Source organism: Pezoporus flaviventris, unplaced genomic scaffold (genome assembly GCF_033815535.1).
Source record: "Pezoporus flaviventris isolate CSIRO_AGI_PZ_B2104156 unplaced genomic scaffold, CSIRO_AGI_Pfla_v1 ptg000020l, whole genome shotgun sequence".
Classification (NCBI taxonomy): Eukaryota; Metazoa; Chordata; class Aves; order Psittaciformes; family Psittacidae; genus Pezoporus; species Pezoporus flaviventris.
In genome coordinates this window covers 3382060-3406711 of record NW_026892568.1, presented here as the reverse complement: position 1 = coordinate 3406711, position 24652 = coordinate 3382060, and the positions used below count along the sequence as shown (strand labels likewise).

At 42.6% G+C, this 24652-nt stretch overlaps 2 protein-coding genes across 6 annotated transcripts; both read left to right on the top strand.

Moving 5' to 3' along the window:
- Positions 1-208: 208 nt before the first annotated feature.
- Positions 209-16933, top strand: DGKE (diacylglycerol kinase epsilon). Of its 2 annotated transcripts, XR_009743728.1 has the most exons (13): positions 209-890; positions 2425-2584; positions 3079-3198; positions 4114-4257; positions 6517-6674; positions 6971-7022; positions 7172-7285; positions 7774-7845; positions 8363-8490; positions 9538-9649; positions 13958-14147; positions 15963-16766; positions 16800-16933. XR_009743728.1 is itself a non-coding variant. In XM_061455376.1 (11 exons), the coding sequence occupies exons 1-11, from the start codon at positions 436-438 to the stop codon at positions 9972-9974; spliced, it is 1707 nt and encodes a 568-aa protein (XP_061311360.1). In that variant the 5' UTR covers positions 209-435; the 3' UTR covers positions 9975-10069. The 2 variants fall into 2 exon arrangements, 1 of the variants encoding a protein (XP_061311360.1); XM_061455376.1 differs by lacking the exons at positions 13958-14147; positions 15963-16766; positions 16800-16933 and adding an exon at positions 9783-10069.
- Positions 16934-17184: 251 nt separating this feature from the next.
- On the top strand, positions 17185-24209 carry LOC133270310 (meteorin-like protein). Of its 4 annotated transcripts, none has more exons than XM_061455378.1 (5): positions 17185-18035; positions 18815-18911; positions 20384-20793; positions 21396-21455; positions 23889-24209. In XM_061455378.1, the coding sequence occupies exons 1-5, from the start codon at positions 18017-18019 to the stop codon at positions 24203-24205; spliced, it is 903 nt and encodes a 300-aa protein (XP_061311362.1). In that variant the 5' UTR covers positions 17185-18016; the 3' UTR covers positions 24206-24209. The 4 variants fall into 4 exon arrangements, with proteins under 4 accessions (XP_061311362.1, XP_061311365.1, XP_061311361.1 ...); XM_061455381.1 differs by lacking the exon at positions 17185-18035 and having other exon boundaries at positions 18761-18911; positions 20384-20600; positions 20685-20793; XM_061455377.1 differs by lacking the exon at positions 17185-18035 and having other exon boundaries at positions 18761-18911.
- Positions 24210-24652: the final 443 nt, after the last annotated feature.

Below are 24652 nucleotides of genomic sequence, written 5' to 3'. Positions count from 1 at the left end.
CGCGGGGGCTGCGGAGGGGGAAGCGGGCGGGCGGCGGAGAGGAGGTGTGTGAGGGGCCGGGACCTCGGCGCGGTGCCGGTCTCGTTACCCCGAACCCCCGCAGAGGGGCCGTGGTGGCCGTGGTGCGTTCGGGGCAGCCGGGGCCCTGCGGCGGCTCCCTCCTGGCGGGCGGGAGGAGGCTGTTGCCGGCCGGCACTGTGCTGGGCCCGGGCGGGCGGCGGGTGCCCCGCGCAGCCGGCGGGCACCGGCATCCTGTGGCGGGTAGGTCGGGTGGCCCCTCGTGGGGCAACGAGGTGCTTGGCCCTAGTAGGGGTTAAAACATGTTTGATGAGGCTGCGCGTTGGCTTCTTGGACTAGGGGCCCGTTGCCGGGCTGGCCCTGCCGTCTCCCCGAGTGCTGTGAGGGGTTAGGCCGGCGAGGCTGAACTGCCGAGGGATGGAAGGGACGGGCAGCGGGAGCAGCGCTTCCTCCTCGGTCGTCACAGACAACAGTTTGGTGTTCTGGACTCTGTGCTCCGTGCTCCTGCCGGTGCTCATCACCCTGTGGTGCAGCTTCCAGCGGTCCCGGCGGCAGATGTTGATCCGAGATATCTTTCGGAAGAGCAAGCATGACTGGCACTACACAGACCTCTTCGGGCAGCCCTCCTACTGCTGCGTGTGTGCTCAGCACATCCTCCAGGGCGCTTTCTGCAACTGCTGCGGCCTGCGTGTCAGCGAAGGCTGCCTCAAGAAGGCTGACCAGCTCTTTCACTGCAAGGAGATTATGATGAGCAACAGCGGAGCCCGCAGCTCCATGCCACACCACTGGATCAGAGGCAACGTCCCGCTGTGCAGCTGCTGTATGGTCTGCAGACAGCAGTGTGGCACACAGCCCAAGCTCTGCGACTACAGGTACTGCAGGGGGATTTGACTTCGTATGAGTAAGTACGATGCCATATCCGTAGGGTGATTGGAGCATGTTACCCCGAAGGGGGTCCTGCAGGAGTCAGGTGTAAAACCCTGTTAAACAACTTCAAAGAACCTAAAATTAAAATGGATGCTTGTGGGTAGTTGGAATCAAAGATTAAGAGTGTGGCATTATATCTCCTGTCTGCTTGCTCTCTTAATTGCATTACTCAGACTGGTGTGCTGTCTACCCTATAATTACATTTAAAAGGCTATCTGTGTCCAGGAGAGTGTGTATTTTAGGGGATGACCTGAAGAAGGTTCTAACGCCCTTGTCATTTGTGTAGTGGGTATCCTGAGCAATTTGGGTGGCACAGCTCTCAGTTCAGAGGTATCTGCTCAGTCTAACTAGAACAACCATCTTAAAGCTACTGAAGTTCATTTCTAAGGATACTCCAAAAGAAAGACAATGGGAAATTTTAAGAGCTTCTATAATAGAATCTGTTGTTAAAGTTTGTGGTGAGAGTGTTAAAAAATGCAAGGAGCCATTAATGGGCTTGCAGAGTTGTCAGCATGACACATACAGGCATGTTATGCCAAAATACAGTGCTAGTGATCTAGGTCCTAGGTACAGCGTGTTACTTCAGCCTTCTCGAAAGATGTCATCTTTCCATTATATATTCTGCCAGCTTTTGCTTTGTGTCTGTGTAATGCTGTCAGATTGCTTGGTAAGTAAGCAGAAAATGAGCACACTATTGGAAACAAAACCTTGAGAGAGTGTGCATAGCAGAGGAGGGAAGGAGAGGGGTTTGAAGGCAAAGGGGGAAGGAAAGAAGTCACAGTACAGGGTACGTATCATTGTACTCTGGTGTGCTGGATTAGTCAGGAGGACTCCAAAAATAGCTTTCACAGCTGCTTAAACCAAGGCTTTGGATGTAGCAAATGAAGATTAACATTCTGCAGAGGCTGGTGGTGGATATTGCAGCATTTCCTCTTGTTCTGGCCCGTTTTCCAGGACAGCTTTTAGAATGCGTAATAAGCAGAGCAATTTTGCATAACAAAATCCCAGCAGCCTTATACCCCACTGTGTAACCCTTTAGGTTTCAGACTTAAAGGGTTATTCTACATCTTACAAAATTTATTAATGAATGTTACTTGTAACACTATTAATTTGAACTCTAGTGTTTCGTCTGTGCTCTTTAAGGATGGATAGAGTTCAGTTTCTCTTTCAGTGTGACTGTTAGTATTGCAGACAATGCAGAAGGATGTTTATAGCACCTAGGTTTGGAATTAAAAAGAATAGAGTTAATTTTAAACTATTGGGTTTGGGTTTTTTCCTCAGAATTCAAATGCTTTTCTAAACTTGCAAGCACAATGGCCTACTTATGTCAGTTTCTGTAGCCAGTGTGTTTAAAATACTACTTACAGTGGTGCATGTAAACAAGCCCTTTCAGAGTTAGGGTATCTAAAATAAATGAGCAATATTGATGCGCCTGTTGTTTGAGGATTTCTTTTCCATGGCTTTTGGTCTTTATTCCAGATGTGTGTGGTGCCAGTACACTGTCCATGATGAATGCATGGTGGATTATTTAAAGACACAGAAGTGTACATTTGGAGAATTCAGAGACTTAATTATCCCACCATACTATTTGTCTACAATCAACCAGATGCGTAAAGAGAAAAGAACTGATTATGAAAAGGTAATGGTCTGCTGCTGCTTGGGTTTTAATATTTTTTTTTAAGAACCCCTGACAAGCAGAAAAACCCCTACGCACATTAAAATTTGAACTCAGAACATTAACTCAGGTTAATCACTCTCAGGTGAATGAATGTTTCAATACCTATGAAGTACTTGCAGTGTTAATTCTCAAGTGTCTTGTCATTTTACTAACATGGTAGTTGGAGCATGAGCATACGTTTGGATTTTGTTACTCCAAAAAAACACTGAGATTTGGGTACCTTGCTTGCATGTTTTGTGATTTTTCTGCTACTGGGTTCCTAACATTGTAGTATTTGTTGTCCTAGGCACTGCAGAACAGAGATCTTCAACCTTTATGTTTCTGTTTTGACTGCCTCAGGCTAATTGGTAACTTCCTCATTTCCGCACTTGCAGGGGACAGGTTTTGGAGCAAGGCTGTAAACGTTTCCAAATGTGCAGTGGTTTTGTGTCTGACTGACTTCTACCCTTTTGCAGGTAGCACCTTACTGCAGAAAACACTGGATGCCAGTAATTGTGCTGGCCAATACTCGCAGTGGAAACAACATGGGTGAAACTTTACTAGGAGAATTTAAAATTCTGCTGAACCCTGTTCAGGTATTTACAGTGAAAAGCCACTATAATAAAACAAGAAGTTTAAAGTAGAACATGGCTTTGCTTACACAATGGTAGTAGGATCTTATGGAGGATCAGTAAAGGAAACAAGTTCATGCAGTTTGTTCTTTTAGAGCAAACAGCTTTATAAGAGAGAAACCAAAAGTGCAGAGGCTCCTCCCACCCCCAGTTTGTTACGGTTCTAATGCCAGCTGAGGTTTTTATTTCTAGTAATAGATGCAGTAATTCTGTTAATGATGAGTGTTTGGCTCTTGAAACTGTGTGCAATTGTTAGAAAATGAAACTTTCAGATCTTCTTAATTTGAAACCTATATTTGTTTAAATCCTCACTTGTGCAAGTGTCAGTGTTTACAGTTGCTGCTTTGTGTTGTTGCTTTCCTTTAAAATCCACGGGGATGGACCAGGATGTTGACGTAAGGCAGTTAGTTGTTCCTTGGATTTCCTGGCTGCACCTTAAGACTCTTCCTTTGAAGTTCAAAACGCAGCCTTGGTATACAGGCTAGTAGAAATCACTATGTGTGTGTGTGTTTAAGTGCATTCCAATCAGGCTTTAAAGAATAAACCTCTTTGTGTGATGGGTATTTAAAAATAACCTTTATCTGAAGTCTCTCATCTCTACAGAATTCATCATAATGCCTCTAGATAGAGACTTTCCCTAGGACACTGTCAGCTCAGTTTATCAATGGCATTTATTCCCAGTGAAGCAGCTGGAGGTGTCCTGTGAATTCAGGGAACCAAATCCTGCTCATAGAAGTCAAGACAGCTCATAACGTAATATTGTAAATGTAGAATCTTTGTTTTGCATGAGAATGAACTTTTTGAAGTTGTTTATCTGCAAGGCAAATTGTGAGTCGTGTTCTGTGAACTCAGGGAACTCCTCATTTTCCTCTCTTCTAGGTTTTTGATCTAAGCAAAATCACACCTGCTAAAGCACTCCAACTTTGTACCTTGCTGCCTTGCAACGCTGTCAGGGTTCTTGTCTGTGGTGGGGATGGCACAGTAGGCTGGGTCCTGGATGCCATTGATGAAATGAAGATAAAGGTATCGTGGTTTAAGTTAAAAGATGTTTTATGGAGAAATGAGTTTTGGAGCTGCTGAACTGCTGCACCTGATCTCTTAACCTGCATTTATTGTTTTCATTTTACTGAATAAGCCTAGAGAGAAATATTTGCGAAATTGCTTATTCATACCATTTCCCTGGTAGTTTAGGAAAAATGTGAAAGCTTTATGTTTTAAATGATATTTCAAGTTGTTCTTTTCTGTAAAAGAAGAAAAGAACAAGCTGCAGAATATTTTATGTGTTGTTCTTTCCTCTTTGTCTGAACAGATTTGCTGTAAATGGCATTGCTGCTAATGTGCTCTGACTAGTCATTTCTCCCAGTGCACTCAATCTCGTATAATAACCTCATAATGTTGCTGGCTACACTGGTTATATTGCCAGTGCATGAATGAGTGCAGTCATTTGCTTCTGCTCCTTATCATATATTCTAAAGAGCCTGTCAGAGCTGTCAGTCTGCAGCCTACTGTAGCCTGTGCTGACACCAAGCAGAGAAGGAAAATTAAGCTGTACGTTTACTGTTGCTTTGAAATGGAAGATATTGCAGTTTACAGGGCTACTTAGAACTGTTGAGAAAATAAAAAATGAAGAATTATTAGGGCTTTAGTGCTTTACCTATAAACTTTTTCTCCAGTAATAAAAGTAAGAAAGTTTCTCCTCTTATATAAATGTCGATTTTGTTGTTGGTCTGGGGCATTTTGTTGTGGCTTTTCTGTTAATACAAGAAATGTTTTAGTTGAAGGCCATTATTACTACCTTGTGCATAGTCAAACTGAGCTTATATCAGGACTTTTATGTACTGATAAGGTATAAATGCAACAAAGCATAACTGTAAAGGTTAATGAATGTGAGTATATGGTTACTTGGTCTTAAGCACCTGATATATTGTCCCTCAGAGCCAACATAGTTGATTAAATCTGTATTCTTTTTTGTTTCCAAGTATTCAAAGTGAGTCATTGGAGTTAGATAAATACTGATGAGATTATCCACAAAACCTTTTTATTATCAACAATAGTTCATTTGCTCCCTTTGTTTATCTTGACTTTCAAACACAGGTTATCTAGCTGATAACTCCTTGAAAAAACAGAAACCATAATGCCACTTATTGCAAGTACTTTTCGCAGCTGAATTTCAAAGGCCATAATAAATCTGAAATAACTCTTTATCCTTCTATGGTAAAGAGAGCAAAAACCTTCGCTGAGGTGGCCATTCTGAATGCGTGCTGCTGTCACTTCCCCTCTGATCTGCAGAGGTGATTATCCTCTGCTCCATCTGCTGATGACAGTTGGATCTGTGTGTGCATGTGGCATCCCTGAAACTTAAGATACTGACTTTCCTTCTTTGAGTATGTGAATTTCTGTCCATGGCTGAATACTCTAGCGTTACATGCATCTGCTGGTTCAGACCTAACCTCGCTGTAGTCTTTCAAGAGAATTTCAGTTTCTTGTGATGGTTCACAGCCATATGTTATGTCTCTCTTAGTGTTCATATCACTTCTCAGAGTTACAGAATCCCATAATCGTTTGGGTTGGAAGGGACCTTAAAACTCATCCAGTTCCAACCGCCTGCCGTGGGCAGGGACACCTTCCACTAGAGCAGGTTGCTCTAAGGCCCATCCGACCTTGCTTTGAACATTCCCAGGCTTGGGGCAGCAACAGCTTCTCTGGGCACCCTGTGCCAGTGCCTCAGCACACTCACAGGGAAGAACTTCTGCCTGAGAGCTCATCTCAATCTCCCCTCTGGCAGGTTAAAGCTATTCCCCTTGTCCTGTCCCTACAGGCCCTTGTAAAAAGTCCCTCTCGTGTATCTGGAACAATCTATTGTTGCTTATGTGCAGTAATAGTGTTAGTAACTTACTGTGGCTACAGCAAGTCAACAGCAGCAAGTCAGGAAATCAGGTGCCAAGTTCAGAGCTCCTCTTCTAGATCTAAAGCATCATCTTTGTGAAGGAATATTCTGTTCAGTATTAATAACACATTGTTTCCATATTGTGTTTGTATTCTCTCTAAAATGTTTTAACATTTCTCTTCTAAAATATTTCAACATTTCCTTCTTCTGCATTACCTCTACAAAAAGTACCTAAATGTGCCATCTGCTATTACTGCTACCAGCTCTATTGCTCTGCACTGTGTAACAACCTGCTGTGAAGATTAATGATATTTACCTAACCTGAACATTTGGGGATAAAAGGGAGAAAATGAGTGCTGAAGGAGGAGCTAATATGCAGTGGTTTTGTATCCTAGGGGCAAGAACGTTATATTCCACAAGTTGCAATTTTACCTCTGGGAACAGGTAATGACCTGTCTAATACACTGGGCTGGGGTGCAGGTTATGCTGGAGAAGTCCCTGTAGAGCAAATCTTACAAAATGTCATGGAGGCAGATGGAATCAAACTAGACAGGTAAGTAACAGTGGCAAGATAAGTTCTATAGAACCAAATACTACTATAGCTCTGCTGATACCCAGTTGCAGCAGTATATGTAAAGAAACACAAGTATTGCTGGAGGGAACTGCAAAATAACTGAGGTCCAAAGTTAGTCTGGCTTTAGTTGTTCTACAAGGCTTAACTTTTTTGTAATTTAACTAAATTTGAATCTTTTGATTTGATCCCAGTATAGATATGAGATTTCTAACTACGGCTTTGATGCTAAGCAAGAACAGTCTGTCATGGGTCTAAGTAATGCTGTTGTTTTTCAGGTGGAAGGTTCAAGTAACAAACAAAGGATACTACAACTTAAGGAAACCAAAGGTATGGTTTGCAAGTATAAATATAGATTCTGTGGAATGCCTGGGTGTTTATACTGATTTTTCTGTTACCCATTTTCCATTAAACACTGTGACTTTTAAATCCTGATAATGATATTTAATAAGACCATAACTACAAGTTCTGTTTTACAGGTATTCACAATGAACAACTACTTCTCTATAGGACCTGATGCTCTCATGGCTTTAAATTTTCATGCTCATCGTGAGAAGACTCCCTCTCTGTTTTCCAGCAGAATTATTAACAAGGTCTGTTTGATGAAGTGACATTTTTCTCCTTGTAGTTGTTAACTTAAGGCTATTTTTTGCTTTACATTGCTTTACTCCCATACTTCCTTTCATGCCATTTTAAGAGTCTGAGCTCACTTTTCTTGGGGAGGGGATTCCATGGGTAAAACATACTTCTACCCCACTCACAAGTGTTCTCTCTTGCCTCTGCTTTCTTGCTTATGGAATGTACTGTTCAATTTTTGTTTAGAATGTCTCGTTTGCTCAGAAATTTAATGGATTAAAGACATTGCCTATTTCCTTTTAATGTGGAAAGCAAGTTTCTTATGTAAGTTGTAGCCTCTCTCATGAAGAGTACTTAGTTGAACGATGTGCAAATATGTTATGTATTAATATTAGATAAGGTTTGCAGAATAACAACTACGCATGAATATTTCATATTCTTGATACGATTTGTCTTTTTCTAACAGTGTTTTCTGTTCTCCCTGTTTTGGGGTATTTTTTTACAGGCAGTTTATTTTTTCTATGGAACCAAAGACTGCTTAGTACAAGAATGTAAAGATCTTAACAAAAAGGTTGAGGTAAGTTTTTTAACTTGCTTATCCTCTGGACAATTGGTGAAGTGTCAAAACTTTCCTTGTGAAAGAAAAGGGGGAAAGCTTTGCAGCTTATATCTGTATTATACTTGTGTGAGAATGGCTTTGGACTTGGAGTATTTTTGCAGATAGACAGAACACTGACGTATCTCATGGAATTCATGTCTTTGAGCTTACTGAAAATCCCTGTTTATTTTCTGACCTTGACTCAGTTCCGTGAGTTCAGGTACTGACACTCAGATAAAATTTGCCTTACACCAGAGATTTACATAAGTGAGAGCTCCTTTTTCTGTTCTCTGTTAACAAAAATCTGTTAAAGCTTAGGATATCTTGTGAAATCAGAAGTCTTTTTTTTTAAAGTATGAGAAGAAAACATGTTCTATTTGTACAGGGCCAGTTTTTCTTCAAGTGGAAGCCTCTTAGATGCATAAAGAGAATAACCAGCTTATATTGAAGTACTGAATTTGATCCACAATAATAAAATTCTGTTTGTCTTTTAAAGCTAGAGTTGGATGGTGAGAGAATCGAGTTGCCCAATTTGGAAGGCATCATTGTCCTGAATATTGGATACTGGGGAGGCGGCTGCAGGCTCTGGGAAGGAGTGGGTGATGAACCTTACCCCTTGGCAAGGTAAGTGCATCTTCTTATTTTTGCCTTTAATAGCTCTTCTAGTGCAAGCAGTTCTCTCTCTAGGCTGTGCTTATGTAGTCAGACTTGTCTGAAAGTCAGAGGGATTCCTTGTGGCAGCAGGTTATCTAGGATTTATTATTTTCTTCATGTTAGAGATTTGGCCTAAGTGCATCCCACCCGTGAAGGTGTTTTTTAAGACCACCTCATGATTAAGCAATAACATTGAAGAGGCTATTGAAATAAAGGTAGCCTTCAAAAAGTAGCAGTTATATCCATTTGAGAATGTGAAAGAACATGTCTTAATAGAGGTTGAAATATAAAGTAAAAATGAAGCAGGCCAAAAATTTGACTGCCATGCTTGAGTAAGTTGGCTGGAGCAATACTATAAAGGGGAAAAGCTGGGCACATTAGTTATTCCCTCTTGTACTTCCTTCTTCAGAAGCCATATATAAATATAATTCAGTTTGGTTACAAGACTTATCACATAACCATTAGGGTTGTCAGGGACCTCTGGAGATCATCCAGTCCAACCTCCCTGCCAAGGCAAGGCCTCCTAGAGCACATTACACATGTCCATGTGGATTTTGAATGTCTCCAGAGAGGGAGAGAGGGAGACTCCATGATCCTGGATTTCTAAAAAATATTTGGGCAAGGTGCTTTACCAAAATCTAAAGAATTAGGCCATTAGCAGCTTTTCCTGTAGAATAATAACTGGATGAAAAGACAGAAAATTGTACACATTTATGGAAGAGAAATCCACTGTGGGCGTTAAATGTGCACAATGGGGCTTAAGTCATACATCTGTAGTTTCCAGAAGTTAGATGGAGTGTACCAGCTGATGTATTGCTCCATACCTGTGTTTCTGTATGACTTCCCTTGCTGCTCAGTGGGATTTCGTCAGTGCTGGCCAGCACAAATAGACAGTTTAAACATATTTGTAGAATAACATGTCTATAGGAATACCCATAAAAGGACTGTGTAATATTTGGACAGGTATTCTAGGGCTCATGAGCATCAGTAAAAAGAGTCTCCTTTCTCAATTGATAGACACGATGATGGACTTCTGGAGGTTGTTGGTGTTCATGGTTCTTTTCACTGTGCCCAGATTCAGGTGAAGCTAGCAAATCCTGTTCGCCTGGGGCAGGCACATACAGTGAGGGTAAGTGGTGGTGATGAACCTGTTTCCCTTAACTTACTATTTTTTAATACACAGTATCAGCATGTTGTTGTAAAAGGGATCTCCAGAGCTCCTCTGAACCGCTGTGATTGTGTGTTCTTCTATTTAATACTAGCTGATCTTGAAGAGTTCAAAGATGCCGATGCAGGTGGATGGAGAGCCATGGGCTCAGGGGCCCTGCACTGTTACCATAACTCATAAGACACATGCACTGATGCTGTATCACGTGGGTGAACAAACAGATGACGATACTTCCAGCAGTTCTGGGGAAGACCACATGAGAGAACCAACGGATGAAGATACATAGATTTTGTGGAACTGAACAGAATACAGCAATGAACTTCAGCTCCTTTAAAAACACTGAGAACACCTAATTTAGATTAAAGTTTGTGTCCTAAGGTTCATACCTGTGAATGAACTTGTGCTGAGGAAGAAGCCATGCTTTTACATTCATGAAAACGTCCACAGCTGAGTGACCACAACTGTTTTGCCTTTTAGATTGGTGATAATGCCCAGCCTTTCTAGCTGGAGGAGTTAGTTACACTAATGGCAGGAGACAGACAGATACCTCAGCCCTCCCTTGCTGTGGAATCAGATCTTCTGCTCATACAGTCTAGTGTGCAGAATGTTTGATACCCTTGGAAAGGGGAACAGCTGGAGTTTGGCCTGTTCCACCTGCCCTTTTCCCCAGAACAGAAAATCAGACCGAGTAGGGGGTGAGCTGGTTTTCTGACAGCAGCCAGCTCCTGGCTGCCATTTCTTCCTGGGAGCAACACAAACACCTTTTCATGCACCTGCTTGTGCAGGGTGTATCTAATAGGCTTGACTGGGAGAGCAGAGGATCTGGGAGCTCTGGGGAAGGTGGTTGGCAAGAAAGATGCTTTTGGACCGAAGGTTTCTGGAAGTGTTGTGTTAGCAAATGACCTTTTTCTGTGGTTTTATAAGCCATAGATAGAATACTCCTGAGGTCCCAAGTAGCCAAGGTACAACTTCAAAACAATTGTACCATGACTTGCACTGAATGATCCTGTGACTGACTCTGCTTCAGTTCAGTGAAAAACTAATTATAGTTCTTGTAAATAGCAACGTTGTAGTTCTTGAGGGAAAACTTGGACAAAGGAGATGTCTCTTTTTAGCTGTTTAGAGGAGGGGTTTAGGGAAACAATGATTGGCAAATGTGTGTTGGTCATCTCTGGTTTCTTAAAGATCTTGCTTCATGATCACTTGAAAATGATCAGTAGCAAGCCAGTCTGTTAACTGTTTCAATTTAAGTGTGGCAGTTAAGAGCTAAGTTTGCAGAAGTTAGCAGGTTCTGGTGTTCACGTGTATAATTTGATTGGAGAAAAAAGCATGGAAGCATTTGTCTCCTGGCTGGCTCTTAGGAGGGTCAGAGTTACCATGTTGGACCTGAAACTTCATTTCCCATTTGAATATATAGCTAGAAAAAGATTGGTGATCTGTACTGATAGTACACGTTAACAGCACATACAACAATACGTGGAAACTGTCAGTTTGGTGTATCTGAAGCTTCTCAGGTTAAAAGCTTCTCAGGTGAACACATCTTCATGGTTAACAGAAGTAAAAACCTGCTTCCTTTTTTCTTTTCTGTTGTAGGTATTTTAAGCCTGCAGCAGGTGAGAGCTATGAGCTGAGGTTTAAACTTTGTCTCTAAGTAATTCAGTTGAGTCCAGTTGAGTTACTGAAGGTGATCTTCCAAGTAGGAAGAGAATTTATGCTGAATGTATACTGTTATAAGCCAAGATAGTAACAGAAGATGAGAGCTTTGGTCTAAACTTTGAATGTTGCTGCTTTTGTCAGAACTCCTCCATTATTTTGGTGGTTGTGTCTTTTTTTCCTCCCCCTTTTTTCCTTCTCCTAAATGAAAGTGATACCATTGGGTAAAGTAAGCTGTGTTTCTAGGTTTTGTAAACTGAAACTGTTTTTCAGCAATTGTAAAATGACATTTGCATTAATGGTGAATGAACTATTTATATTTTAAAATAATTTATTGAAACCTTGGCAAAGTCAGTATTTTTAAAACCTTCAATTGTAATCCTCTTTGGAGAGCATTTTTAACTTGATGGTATTTGTTGTAGAAAGTGTATGTACTAGATCTTAAATACTACTGATTGTCAGTGAATTTATAGCTGTCTGAAAATGTGATTAGAGTGTAATGCACTGTAAAGCAGAAGCCATGTGTAAATTCCACATTCATTAGCTTTATACACCTCAACTTAATTATTGTATGTAAATATGGAGAACAAATGAATAGTAAAAACTGTGTAAAAAGCGTTTAAAATACCCAAAAGTATACTATGTTAGGAAAATCCACTACCCCCTTTTTTTAGTTATGAGCTTCAATTTGTATTAGCTTCAAAGATCTCACTAGCTAAGTTATTATTTTTATATATATAACCATTGTCATCCTTACAATAGTGAAGTTCTGTGCTATGGTTCTTACCTGTTGTTTACAAGCAAATGCCACGTCTCTGGAAAAGCAGGGTATATGCTATGAAAGGCAGTATTTTCTCAAGGGAAATGACATCACTGGCTACTTAGTCTCAGCTCTTCATAATCAGTTTAAAGAGTTACCTGAAGTTGATCAGGTGATTGTGCAAATTGTTTTATAGCCTAAGAACCTTTAACTGCTCAGAAACTTCACTCTTTGGACTCCTGGCATCTAGAAGAAAAATAATTGATGCCAAGACTTTGAAAGTCCCCCCTTTGTGCAGCAGGTGAGCTGGGTTCTCCATTTGTGCTTTGCCCAAGTGGGGACCAGTGATGTACTATGTTTGTGCAGGCAGGATCCTTCCAGTTACTCAAAAGGTGTGAAATCCCCTTTGGGAAGTGGAAATACATCCTTCCTTTTGGAGAAACGAAGGGAAAGTGAAAGTAGCATCTAATTGGGCATTTGTTTGGGAAAACCCTGGTAAATGGCCCTGTTGTATGAGACATCATCCCGTTTTTGCATGTGGAAGAAGCTTGTGTTTCACAAGCTGTTAGTGATTGCTGCAAATGACAGGTAGCAAATGTAGCCACTGTAAGCATGGGGGAAGCCTCTTGTAAATTGTATTTGTGTTATGGAGAATATTCTGTAAGGTTGAAGTGTCCAGTTCCCAATCACACATGGGATCATCTATCTGTTGTAACTGTCTGTAGCCGTCCTATGCATGACCAAAAGTTGTTTTTAAACATACAATGTTAGCACTAGAATCTCTTGGGAAGTCTTGCTGTTTCCAGCATGCTGTCCTTGGATTTCTATGTATCCTCCTTCCCAGGATGTTCCAAATTGGGTTGAAGCCTGGTTTGAGTTAGTTTTATGGCACTGTTTTGAAGTCCAACTGCAGGCAGTAAATGTCAGCAATGGGCTTCCAGATTCTAATGCTAGCATAAATGCCCTGTTCTAATTTGTATATAGTTATAGCTGCTTGATGTTGTCATGTTGTGATTGTAAACCTGTTACATGGGTTTTTAACATGGTAGCTGCAAAAAGCACCAGAGCACATAGCTATTCTGTAGCTCTTGTGAAAAGGAATTGGAAACCTGAAAACACTGCAGTATGCTCTCTGTCCAGGAGAGGGCACTCTGCAGCTGGGTCCCGTGCCCTGCCCTGAGGAATTTTTCCTGACCTTGTTGATGCTTAACGTTGGAAAAATACCAAAAGCAATGTTTCAGAAAGACAAGTCATGAATAGTTCCCTCTGGCAGTCTTCACTCGGTTATACCCTTATGTAAACTGTGCCGGTGTGTAACAGCCATCAACTGTCAAGCACTCAAAAGTGAATTCCCAAAGTTTTACTGCCACTTACACTAGCTTAACTGTGCACAGTTTCTTGTTGTAGGCTCTGTTTTACTTTGTGTTTTCAATTCAGCCGTTCATAGCACCAGCATTTTGTGTCTTTCTCCATGGCTGGACTCCTTAGAAAGGTGTATGAAGTCCAAACTTGCATTCTTCATCTTCAGAAACAGCTGAGGAAGTGAGTAGCATACACTTAGGTAATGTTTTTTCTATGTATGTCTATTGTTTTGGTGTTTAAAGCAGGTTAGAGTAGTGCTTAGAGCATACTTTTAACAGCACTTTGCAATTATTGCAGTTATTAATATAGTCTTGTGTTTTCTACTGCAATTGCAATATTGCTGTTTCAAATTAATGTGGAATTTGTTCAAACTTGAATATTTTTCTCAGCTGTTATAAATTGCATTTCATGTTCATAATGTGAGAACTATATAGCGTAATTTATGCATTTGATACTCTTTTTGTATGTTCACTTTCGATGTTGCCCCTTCATAGGGTTTTTTATTCCAGGTCTTGCTTTTCTTAAGCACTAACTTGAAACATCATTTACTTTGGTTAGAAGCTTTAAGTAATTGCTCTCAGAAAACAGACTGGAGATTCTTCTGGTTGTAAAAGAAAATGCTGCCTACCTTGTTTGAGCACCCTTGGAGAAAGACATCCTGTTGAGGCAATGCTTATAGCAAAAGTAAGTTAAAAGTTTCTTCTGTATAACTTCAGCTAATGCAGATTGAGAATATATTTTGCCCATACATTTTGCTTGCTAGTGTTTACAGCTCCTCAGTAAGTACTTTTTTTCCTCAGTCACTGAATTACTCACTTTATGCTGGCTCACTTTCAGCTAAAAATGTCATTTGAGACAATATCAAAAGCTCCGATTAAATCGGGATAGTGAGCTTCTCTTCTATCCAGTTTATTCCTCATGCCAGATAGCTTGTCAGAAAGGAGCATTGGAATGGCTTCACACAGCTTATTCTTAGCCCAGCAACCCACTTGTTGGGCTGGAAGATGTCAGAAAGGTCTCCAAAGGCTCCCAGACACCTGACCTATTCTGAATGTCCAGTTTTTGCTCTTTGCTGCTGGGGAGGAACTTCCCCATTCCCCACAGGTTCTGAGAACTGATTGTTAAAGGTTCTGGTTTCAGTTTGGCCGGTTCCTTCTGGTTCTGTATTATGTTGCACTGAAGCTCACAGCTTTTATAGTGCGTGTTATTGTATCTCACTGGTTTAAAAACCAAAAAACAAATAACAAACTTCAAGCACTGTACCTTAGCTGTGAACAGCATAATGGTATCATTGTTGTAGTAGTTAGCCTTTTCTACTCAGCAACAAATGCTTTTTGGTAGAGTACCACTGTAACCTCGTTGTTCTGTGGGTAAGTAGGACACTTAGGAATCTTTGCATGTGTTCTAACTGAAAAGCCTTTTTTGTTCTGTATTCCATACCAACTACTAGCAGTTTTCCTTTTTGAAAAGAAAAGAAGATTTGACCCTTCAGTTAGGAGTACACTAGGATATCTTCTGGTTTAAAAATACTAGTACTTAACTCATCCTGTTGAATGTGAACCACTTATTTTAAAATGCTGACTTTTTTTTCTGGTAAATTATAGCTGCTTTTTGAATATAGGAATGAGACAACAGAGACCACTTGTTCATTTAGTATATTGAGAGAATTTAGACATTCTCTATTTCACCTTCGTTTAGGCCACAGTTGTAAAAGCCCAGCATGATCACAGCTTTTTATCTCACCAAGAGTGCTGATTACACAGTTCAGGTTTTGGGCATCTCAGGGAGAGACTTCTAGCTGGAGTAAAGCCACATGCCTTGACTAAACCTAGTGACGTTACACAGACTTATATTAGCTGAGGATCCAGCCCTTAACTATTCAGAAGTATGAATGTAACCAAAATTTTGCTTTGTTTCCTGTGCTGTGTACCCTTACTGATGTAATTCACTTTTTGGCATTGTTTCATTTGCAACTTGCTTGTAGATTGCAGTGTGAAAATAGTTCTCTTTGTAAGAGTAAGTGGGAACTTACATTGTGAGCTTATCGCATTCTGTACCCAAAGTTTACATCCCTCAGAAGCCATTTTGTCTGCTACCAACCATTGTGATGTTTAGAGTAAGTACCTCCAGCCATCTCCTCTTTCTAGGATTTTTATAGTTAAACAGAAAGGATTTTTATTTTTGTAGCTTGTAACTTCAATCTGTATAGCAGTGACTTCTATTTAGTAATTAGTGGTCAGAGTACTGTAAAAATGTTCCTTTTAAGAGCTGTAACTTTAAATTAGTAATTATGCCTTGCAAGAAAATACCAGCATGTTAAGAGTTGGGAAGAAAAAAAAAAGTATTCTTTAGCTTGGAACTACTGTGATGCTGTGACTTGTGATTTGTATTGAATGTGTTTATGCGTATGTTCTGAAGTTGCACTAAATGGGGAAAAAATGAGTTTAAAATGAGAAGTAGAATTTATAACACCTTAGGGTTTTTTTTCAACTGATATAGGTGGCATTTTGGATTCAGTATTTCTTGGTTTTCCCACAAAACAGTAAGGTGGGAGTGCTCAATGTGCTCCTGACAGAACAACCGTTTCCTTACAGTCCAGTTTGAGGTAGGTGTTATTTAGTGCCCAAACATAAGCTGAAGCTGTCCTTACCATTCCCACCTCTCTTCCCAGGAAACAGAATCTCAATGCAAACCTGACTGCTCACAGCAGTGAAGTGTGAGATTCTTTGCAAAGAAATAACAGCCAATGGCATATCGAAGCTTCAATATGTTTAAAGTCAACATTGATAATTCTTTTTCTTGACACCAGTGATGCTTTCAAATCCCAAATTGTTTCCCATTGTTTTTTAAAAGGCAGCAGGCTGAAATGAGAGGATAAGGAGGTATCACTGTAAAATTTATTAGTCATAAAAGCTGCACAGCATGTTCTTCATTTGCTGCGTAGGCACAGGAAGTGTGGTTGTGGAATGTCTTGTAAAAGCCTCTGCTCTGTTTGAACCGTCATTGACTTCATCCAGTGTTTCTGAAGTGGTTGATGATACATACCATTGCCCCCTGTAATTGTGACGTTTGCTCAAATCATTACATGTGGGTGATGTGTATTATTTGGGCCAGGTTCTGTCTGTGAGAAGCTGCAAATCCAGTGAAATCACAGAACTCCACCTGGTTCTCTGCTGGTACTCCAGACTTACACAGGTGAAACTGAAGAAAACTCGTCTTCAGTCAGTTGTATCACGGCCTGTCTCTGTGACTTCAGCTCCCCAATGCTCTTCTGTGTAACATCTGCTCCATATTTTTCATAGAGTTTTGGTAACATCTGCTCCATCTTCTTCACAGAGTTTTGTAAATGCAGTTTTCTTCACAGCACTGACTTTGTTACTGAATTTCCTAATGCATCTTTTTGTTGTCTTGTTATTTCTACTGTATTTCTCTGTAGATTAAAGTGTGTGGATTAAAGTATTTAAACTCAATTTTTCTTGTTCCTCACTAAAAGCAAATGTGAGTTTTCAGGCCTGTAACAACAGTGATGATAGCTGCAGTATGATCAGCTTGGTCATCTTGAGATCAGGGTTGTATCTTGTTGGAACACTGCAGCCATGCTTGTGCCTGAGATTTCTGCCACAAAGTCCAAGCATTTCAAACCTTGGATACATGGAAAAATTTCTAGACAACATGGGAATGTCATCCAGAGGTAAAACTAATACTGTTGGTAACCTACAACGTCTTGGCAGCTGCTTGCCCACTTCTGGTCCATCCTCCTCAAGGTATTCACCCCTGGGGAAAAGCTGAGTTTGTGTGGCTTTACAGTGGTTATGTTTAAAAGGGTTTTAAAACCCCACACTTCTCTAGTGAGATGAAATGCCTACGTGGTTCCTGCTCCCTGATGTTGTCAGTAATTTGGGATCTTAAAACAGTTTGTGATGCAGTCTGTATTTAGTCTAAGCAGGGGAACTGCCTGCAACTTTCTTATCTTTAAAGAGCAATTTGTGGATAGGAGTTTGAACAAGAGATGATTTGGCGTTCTGGGATGTTAAAACTGGAGGCGGGAGGGCTGCAGAGAGTGCAAGTCAGCAAAATCCACAGGGGGCTTTCCAGGGAAAGGGGAAATGCTGCTGGAAGAGGTTCAGAGATCAAGTGGCTCAGTGCTTTCTCCTGAGGCAGCAGATGGGGTGGTTTGGGCTTTTGGAAGTGAATAAATCCTCCTACAGGGCCACTTTATCATAGTGTCACTTCCCTCCCCAGCCCTTTCCTCTGTTCCCCAATCTCATTTACACAAAAGAGAGAACAGGCTCTGGCCTTTTAGCTTTGGCATTATGCCATGGTCCAGCCTTTTGCAGGCTGTTTGTGTGCTGTTTTCCATTCAAGCTGGGGTCAGAGCATAGACATTCAGCAGGGTTTTCTTTAGATGAGGAAGGCAATAGTTTCACAGCTTTGAGGATCACTGGCAGTAATGTTAATCAAGATTGAGGTTTAATATCTTTTTAACTGTTTTTAGACTGTTGGAGTGAAGCCTGCACAGCACCAGCTTGAGCCAGGCTTTAGCCTAAAGTTGCATGAGAAGTCACACTACAGGTATGCGTGGGGAAGAACATGAAAAAACACAGTCCAGACTGAAATTCCATGTCTGTCTTTGGGTAATGATTTACAGAACAGAGCTTCGTAACTCACAAAGAGTTATAAAGCAGGTATGTTTATTGCGGTGCCGGGTGCAAGGGGGATCACTCCTCCTAACTCGCACACGGGGAGCTCAACAAGCTGGATATTTATTATGCACAAACGTATCTGATATTCATCAGATTTCACAAGCATAGGAGGAGATTATTCCAGTTACTTCCCAAAACTCATTAATGCCATTCCCCTCCCCTCTGTGCCTGCGCGCTGTCACCTGGTGATCTCAGGCCAGGGTCTTCTGGATGAAGTAAGAGGTCTTCCTCGCCATGCACTTTTCATCCTTGGCACAGTTTCCCCAGCTGGCAACCTCAAGTCTTATAGAGACAGCTGAAACGGGTTCTTGTCAGACATTCATCTTCTTGAGGGAAAAGGGTCCCTGATTTTAAACAGTGTGTTTCAGTTACCTATTCTATTCTGAGTTACAGTTTAACCGCAAGACTAGCAAGAACAAGAACATAGCTGTTCCCTATACTAAGTTAAGACAATCAATACATATCAATCTTAACCCTTTCCTTAGTCCGTTACTATTCCTCGCATCAGTACTATAAGCAAAAGTGTGAACTATTTGGTGAATTTAAAGTGAAGCGGTTGTGTGGGGGCCCAAGTCAGGTTTGTGGGATCCAGCGTTAGACCTTGAGACTCTGATTTCAGGATGTCTCTTCTACCCAGTGTCTTTTCAGGAAAAGCCCTCACTGCAGAAAAGCAATGGAGGAACCGCTTCCCATCCCTTCCCTTGCGCATCTGTGGGCAATGTGAGAACCCGCTGCTAACCACAAGGTAACAGATGGCCGGAGCATCCCGGTGCCCATGGAACAATGTCGCATGGGTCCCGGCATGTGCCCCGGCAGCGCCCAGCGCCATTGTCCCAGCCGGCCGTGAAATCCCGATTCCACGCCGAGGAGCTGCTGCAAGGAGCCTCTCTGGCTCTGACCTGCCAGGGAGCAGCTCCCTGCGTCCCTATGGAAATAGGGAGAGAGCAATGCATATAGAAATGTCATTATTGGTAGGCTTTTGGCGTGGTAATTGCAGCGCCTTGTGCGCGGACCCCTGAAAGGTCATCGTGACAGCAAAAGTTAAGCCATTGAGTCTCCATCAGTCATTCAGCGTTGGCTTTGATGGTGTCGATACCATCAAGTGCCGTGAGGACCCACTGTGAGTCGCTTTGTGGAGGCGAAGGGGGGCTGCGTGGCCCTGGGATGGAGGCGGGCGGTGGCCAGGCCTCCCCCTCCCCTCGGCGGCCCGGCGGGTGTCCGTGTGTCCGTCCCGTCCCATCCCCTCCTCTCCCCTCAGGCGCTTATAGCCCGGCCTGCGCCCGCCCGCGCCTCTCTGTGCCCGCCATGGCGGCGGCGCGGGGCCTGCCCGCCCTCATCGCCCTGCGGCTGCTGCTGCTGCTGCTGGCGGGCGGCGGGCAGCGAGCGGGCCGGGCCGACCGCTGCAGCTGGAGGGGCAGGTAGGGGGGGAGCGGAGGGGGACGGCAATGGAGGGGGGACACGACCCTTTAACCGGGGCCGGCGGCTCCATCTTCAGGGTGTCCCGGCTGCCCTCAGGGACCAGCGGGTTGCAGCAGGGGAGGGCGGGCGGGCGGCAGCTCCGCCTCGCCGGAGGGTTTTCTCTGACAGCAAAGCACTTACCAGAGCTTTAGCTGAAATCATATCCCTTCCCTCAGCGTTTTGCATTTTTCCTTTTGATAGATTTAGTCTTCGTCAGTAAGCAAAAGTAACTTTCCTGAAGGCAGTGGTAGTGCACCATCGTGAGCGAGAGCTGAGGAGCAGCGGCAGCCCTACCTGCTTTCATTAGAAACGTTTTCTTGATGAATTCTTACTGAAAACGTTAAAAATAATTTAGAAACGTAGGATTTTAAATAATTTTGTCAGAGGTAACAGTGCTGCCTGTGGTCGGGGGCTCTCAGCCCCACACACCTACAGGTAGGACTGTGAGGAGCTCCGTGCTGTCACGTAAGGAAGTTCGTTGCTATTTGGCAGAGAGAAGCTGCCCTCTGTCATCTCTCTGGATGCTGCGGGCATCCAAGCATAGATTTGCAGGCAGAAGGGGCTGAGGCTCCTTTTCCACACAGCCTGGCGCAGCACCGAGTGTGAGCAGAGCCCCCCGCTGCCCTGCAGCCCAGCTGGAGGAGGTTTTAGCTCATCACTAGGACAGAGTCAGAGCTGGGAGCAGGAGCTGTGGCTCTGGCAGCCGTCAGGGTTGTTGTGCCTGTGGCTGGTGATGGACTCCTGGTCTTGTCTTGGCAGCGGTTTGAGCTGGGAGCCCCGTTCCCGTGCGGTGGAGCAGGTTCATCTGCGCTGCACTGAGGGTTCCCTGGAGTGGATGTACCCCGCACGAGCCCTGCGTGTCGTTCTGGAGCCCAACCTCTCCAGTGCCCGCCACACCACTGTCTGCATCAAGCCTGCCAGTGACTTCCAGGGTGCCAGCATCTATGTGGAACGTGCTGGGCAGCTGCATCTGGTGGTGAGCGAGGCAGAAGGGGCTCAACCCCACCACGTGTCTTGCTTCAGTGCCCACACGCCACGACGGGTGGCCCTCTTCCTGCAGGCCAGCCCGCAGAGGGACATCAGCCGCCGGATGGCCAGCTTCCAGTATGAGCTGCTGAGCAACCAGAGCGCTGCGAGCCCCGACTTCAAAAAGATGGCACTGGTGGAAGGTAAGAGCAGGGCCAGCCTCAGGGTGACGGTGCTGGGGCAGATCCAAGGTGGCATCCAATATCCATTCACCTTGCCTATGTGGTGCTGGTGAAAGGAGATGTTTTGGGATGAGGGGTTTGTCACTGCAAGGGCACCCTGTAGGCATGGGAGGGAATGCTGCAGTGTAAAGAGAAACTCTGTCTCTCTGTTAACAGCCATCTGGGTCCTGGATGTAGGCACTGTGATCATGGGTGTCTTCAGCCCCTGGCAGTACCATCACTGAGAACACCTGAGTAGATGCAGGGACCCTAAATACGATATTCAGAAGGGATTTAAATTCATCAAGGCCTCAAGATGGTCAGTGGAACTTAAAATGATCTCTTGGAAATGGGACTAGCCATCTAAATTGCTTGGAACTGCATTTACCTTTCTTTCCTATTCGTACACCAACAACATCCTTTCTTTGCTCTATTTATATTACATAACAAGAATTTTGGTTTGCAGCTGATCATAATGCTCTTAAACCAGGTAGTTCTGTCCTATTTCCTCTTGTAATGCACCAGTCCTTCAGCAGTGAGACACAGTATAGTATTACCAGTAACCAGCTGTTGTTTTTTTCTAGCTATGTGCCGTCCTTGTGACAACATGGAGCTTCTCATGGCCATTTGCAGCAGTGACTTTGGTAAGCTGAACAAGTGAAAGTTTTTCTATCTTTAATTATGCATTGATTATTTGGATTTATTTGCTTCTTAAGATAACATCATGACGATGCTCTATGATCTGAGAAAGATCACTAGCTTTCACTAGTGTGAAAAAGAAGTGGAATGGGGGGGAAATGAAACCCAGAAGGAGCAAGCTTTGTTTCAAGGTCCTCATTTCCTGCAGGCAGAAAGATTGTGTTCTAAAAAGAACCTGAAAGTAATTTACAAGTGTGCTGCTGGCTCTCACATAGAGCAAAGTTACATTCGTTTGGACATGCATACACACGTGTTCTATGTGCTTGGTATGTTCCTTTTTATTCCCTTCATCCCCCAGTGATGAATATGCCCACTCTCTTTCCTCACAATTTACATACTTCCTAGTTCTTCTACAGGGGTAGTGAATTGTTTGTAATTTAGCTAAGGATTTCAGGTGGTTTAAACTTCCTTCAGTGATATACTGGTTAGGTTTTAGGCCTTATGACAAAACAAAGCAGATAATATTCCATAATAAGATAGTGATATGATGGGACATTAATAACTTTTTATGTTTTCTTTACTTAATAATGCAATATAATTTTTTCTTTTGATCATGGTTTGTTCATTATGTTCCCATAGCTTTGCACATGAAAATTTGTACCTCTTTGATTATGTCCAATAGCTAAAGCTATAGCGCTGCGTCTCCACATGGCCACAATTATAGTGCTGTAAATGTATCTACATAAAGAAATAAAACTGTGAACTATATTTACCCTTATTCAGTGTTTAAAAAACCACACAAATTCCTGCTTTCCTACTAGGGGTTGCCATACTTGAAGGCTACCGATAAAATCAAATGCTGACATCCTGGTGCTAATACAAATACAAATACAGAGTGTAGAACATGCTTCTGTAGAGTGCTTCTCAGCTGGCAGTTTTTCTTTCTCTTCTAAATTAATTGATGCAATCCAGCACATTGCTGCTTCTTGATGAAGTTGTCAGTTCCCATGCAAGGTGCTGTCCCTCTGCACTGCCTGAAAGACCAGAGACTGACAGATGTGGAGGCCCAGGCACACAATGGGGGACACTTGCATTTACAGCACCAACAGAGCAGAAGAAATAGCCCTTTGAACCAGTTCTATTTATGGCCTGACTTCCTTGCCCTGTGCTCACAAATCGCTATCATCAACTTTTTTGATTAGAGAAAATAGCTACTAATGAAAGTGTAAATGACACTGGGAGTGAATAGGAGCTTTATAGTTATTCATAAGATGGAAATCTACAGTCACTAGGCCCTGAGCAGTGCAGGAGCAACATGGAGCACCAGGAACAAGGGCATTATGGCTTGTCAATAGACTTGGCTGCATCTGATTAAAGCTGGTCACACAAAGAGGGAGATAGAGAGCAGAGACATCTGTTACACAAAATTCTGGATTCCCTTGGAAATTGGGTTAAATGAGGACATTCTCAGAAACTCCAGAAATAAGCTTTTTCTGCCTCTTAGGTTGTTGACTTCTCTGTACCTGAATAAAAGAGCTGTGTAGCAGAAGTGTGGTGATGTTCCCATTGCATTGGTAACTTCTTATTTGCTCAAGAGCTCTTGGCTCAAATGGTGGCATATTTCTGAGCCTTTCTGGATAAGGCATTGAAATTAATTCAGTTAGTAGAAGAAGAATTGATTGCTGTGAAAAAATGGGGGTGATGAGAATGAGAAAGATGGCTTCAGAACAGCAAACATCTGTCAGATGGGATGTTTCATTCTCCATGTGGCTGATGCAAAGGAAGCTTTCGGTCAGGAAGACTATGGCTTGTTAGGCTTTCATTCCCAAGATAATTCTGGGAGAAGGAGGTACATGCATGATGTGCGATTTTTAAATAAGGCTTCAGATAAAGTTGCTTTAAGAGTTCTGCATGTTGTCAGTCATCTCCCAAAGTGTCTTTTGGTGGATGGATGACATTTGAGGGAGGGAAAAAAGTGCCAAACCTTTAAATGAAAAATGTTGAACAAACTCTGGGATCACCCTGTGCTACTGCTGTCAAAGGAAAAGCTTCAGAGTCCCCTGGAGACAGGAAGGAGGTAGCCTGTGACAGTCATTGTCTTGGAACATAGACTGAATAAAACAAATCCCTGAGCTAACCTTTTTCATGTGCTTTTTCATCCTTTACTGCTACTCTGCATTACCAAACAAGTTACATGCTTCTTTCTCAGATAGATGATTTGAGTAGTCACAAATCATGCTTCCAAGCACCTGGCCTGTTTGTGTAAGGATTCTCTGTGTACAGGATGCAGTGTAAGCTCAGAAATACATCCAACTTTAGGTGGTAGGTGTACAAACTGTAAAACAACTGTTTCTCCAGTTGTTTCATTCAGTGAGCTCGTAGTACCTGAACTACTTACCGGCTGCTCCATAACCAACTCCTGTCTTCTTCACATCTAGTGGTGAAAGGATCTATCCGAAATGTTTCCCACGATTCAGAGAACCACATGTCACAGGTTGATGTCAGCGTCCACAAAGTCTACAGGCAGAAAAACAGGATTTTCCAGCAGGATGAAGCAAGTGGTGAATGGCGAGGCCCTATCCGGACCCTGCTGCAATGCAAGGTGAAGAAGGGAGGTGGAGATTTCCTTTTCACTGGAAATGAACACTTTGGTGAAGCTTGGCTGGGCTGTGCTCCTCGGTTTAAAGATTTCATGTTCATTTACTGGGCTGCAAGGGAAAGAGGAGCCAACCCATGTGAGTTCCAGCTCAACTGAAGGGAGTGACACCGGAGTTGAGACTTCAGAAATCTCAGCCCAGTTTTTGATACCGAGTCTGAAGTAGATTACACCCAAAGACTAAAGCTAACAATTTCACCAAAACTGGGGCCTGGAGAATCTCCTGAAGATAATGGCTCTGTGAGCGCTGTAAACTTTGACTTTTAGTCCACATTTTCATTAGTTTCATTAGCTTCTTCTTTGCATCTTCTTGGCATCCCAAAGTAACTCTGAATTTTGAAAAGGTTGTCTTTTGTTGTGGTTAGAAAGCAGCCTGTGCTCAGTATTATAAAATTCTCTCAACATCTTTTGCTCCGCGTACATGCTGTGTGCTTTTTCTCTAGATTTTTTTCTCTTTTATCTCATATCTACTTGATTTCCTTTCTTATTTCTTTTGGTTTTACTCTTTAATGAATGTTAACTCTGGTCATAGCCTTAGTTACTAAA

What these genes read in the sequence shown, in the direction of transcription:
- DGKE (XM_061455376.1), top strand. Translation starts at nt 436, where the DNA reads ATGGAAGGGACGGGCAGCGGGAGCAGCGCTTCCTCCTCGGTCGTCACA. An exon ending in AAAGAACTGATTATGAAAAG is followed by an intron (nt 2,585 to 3,078) that starts GTAATGGTCTGC and finishes ACCCTTTTGCAG; the next exon opens with GTAGCACCTTACTGCAGAAA. An exon ending in GGCAGGCACATACAGTGAGG is followed by an intron (nt 9,650 to 9,782) that starts GTAAGTGGTGGT and finishes ATTTAATACTAG; the next exon opens with CTGATCTTGAAGAGTTCAAA.
- LOC133270310 (XM_061455377.1), top strand. Translation starts at nt 18,787, where the DNA reads ATGTCTCTTCTACCCAGTGTCTTTTCAGGAAAAGCCCTCACTGCAGAA. An exon ending in AACCCGCTGCTAACCACAAG is followed by an intron (nt 18,912 to 20,383) that starts GTAACAGATGGC and finishes TTGTCTTGGCAG; the next exon opens with CGGTTTGAGCTGGGAGCCCC. An exon ending in AAAGATGGCACTGGTGGAAG is followed by an intron (nt 20,794 to 21,395) that starts GTAAGAGCAGGG and finishes GTTTTTTTCTAG; the next exon opens with CTATGTGCCGTCCTTGTGAC.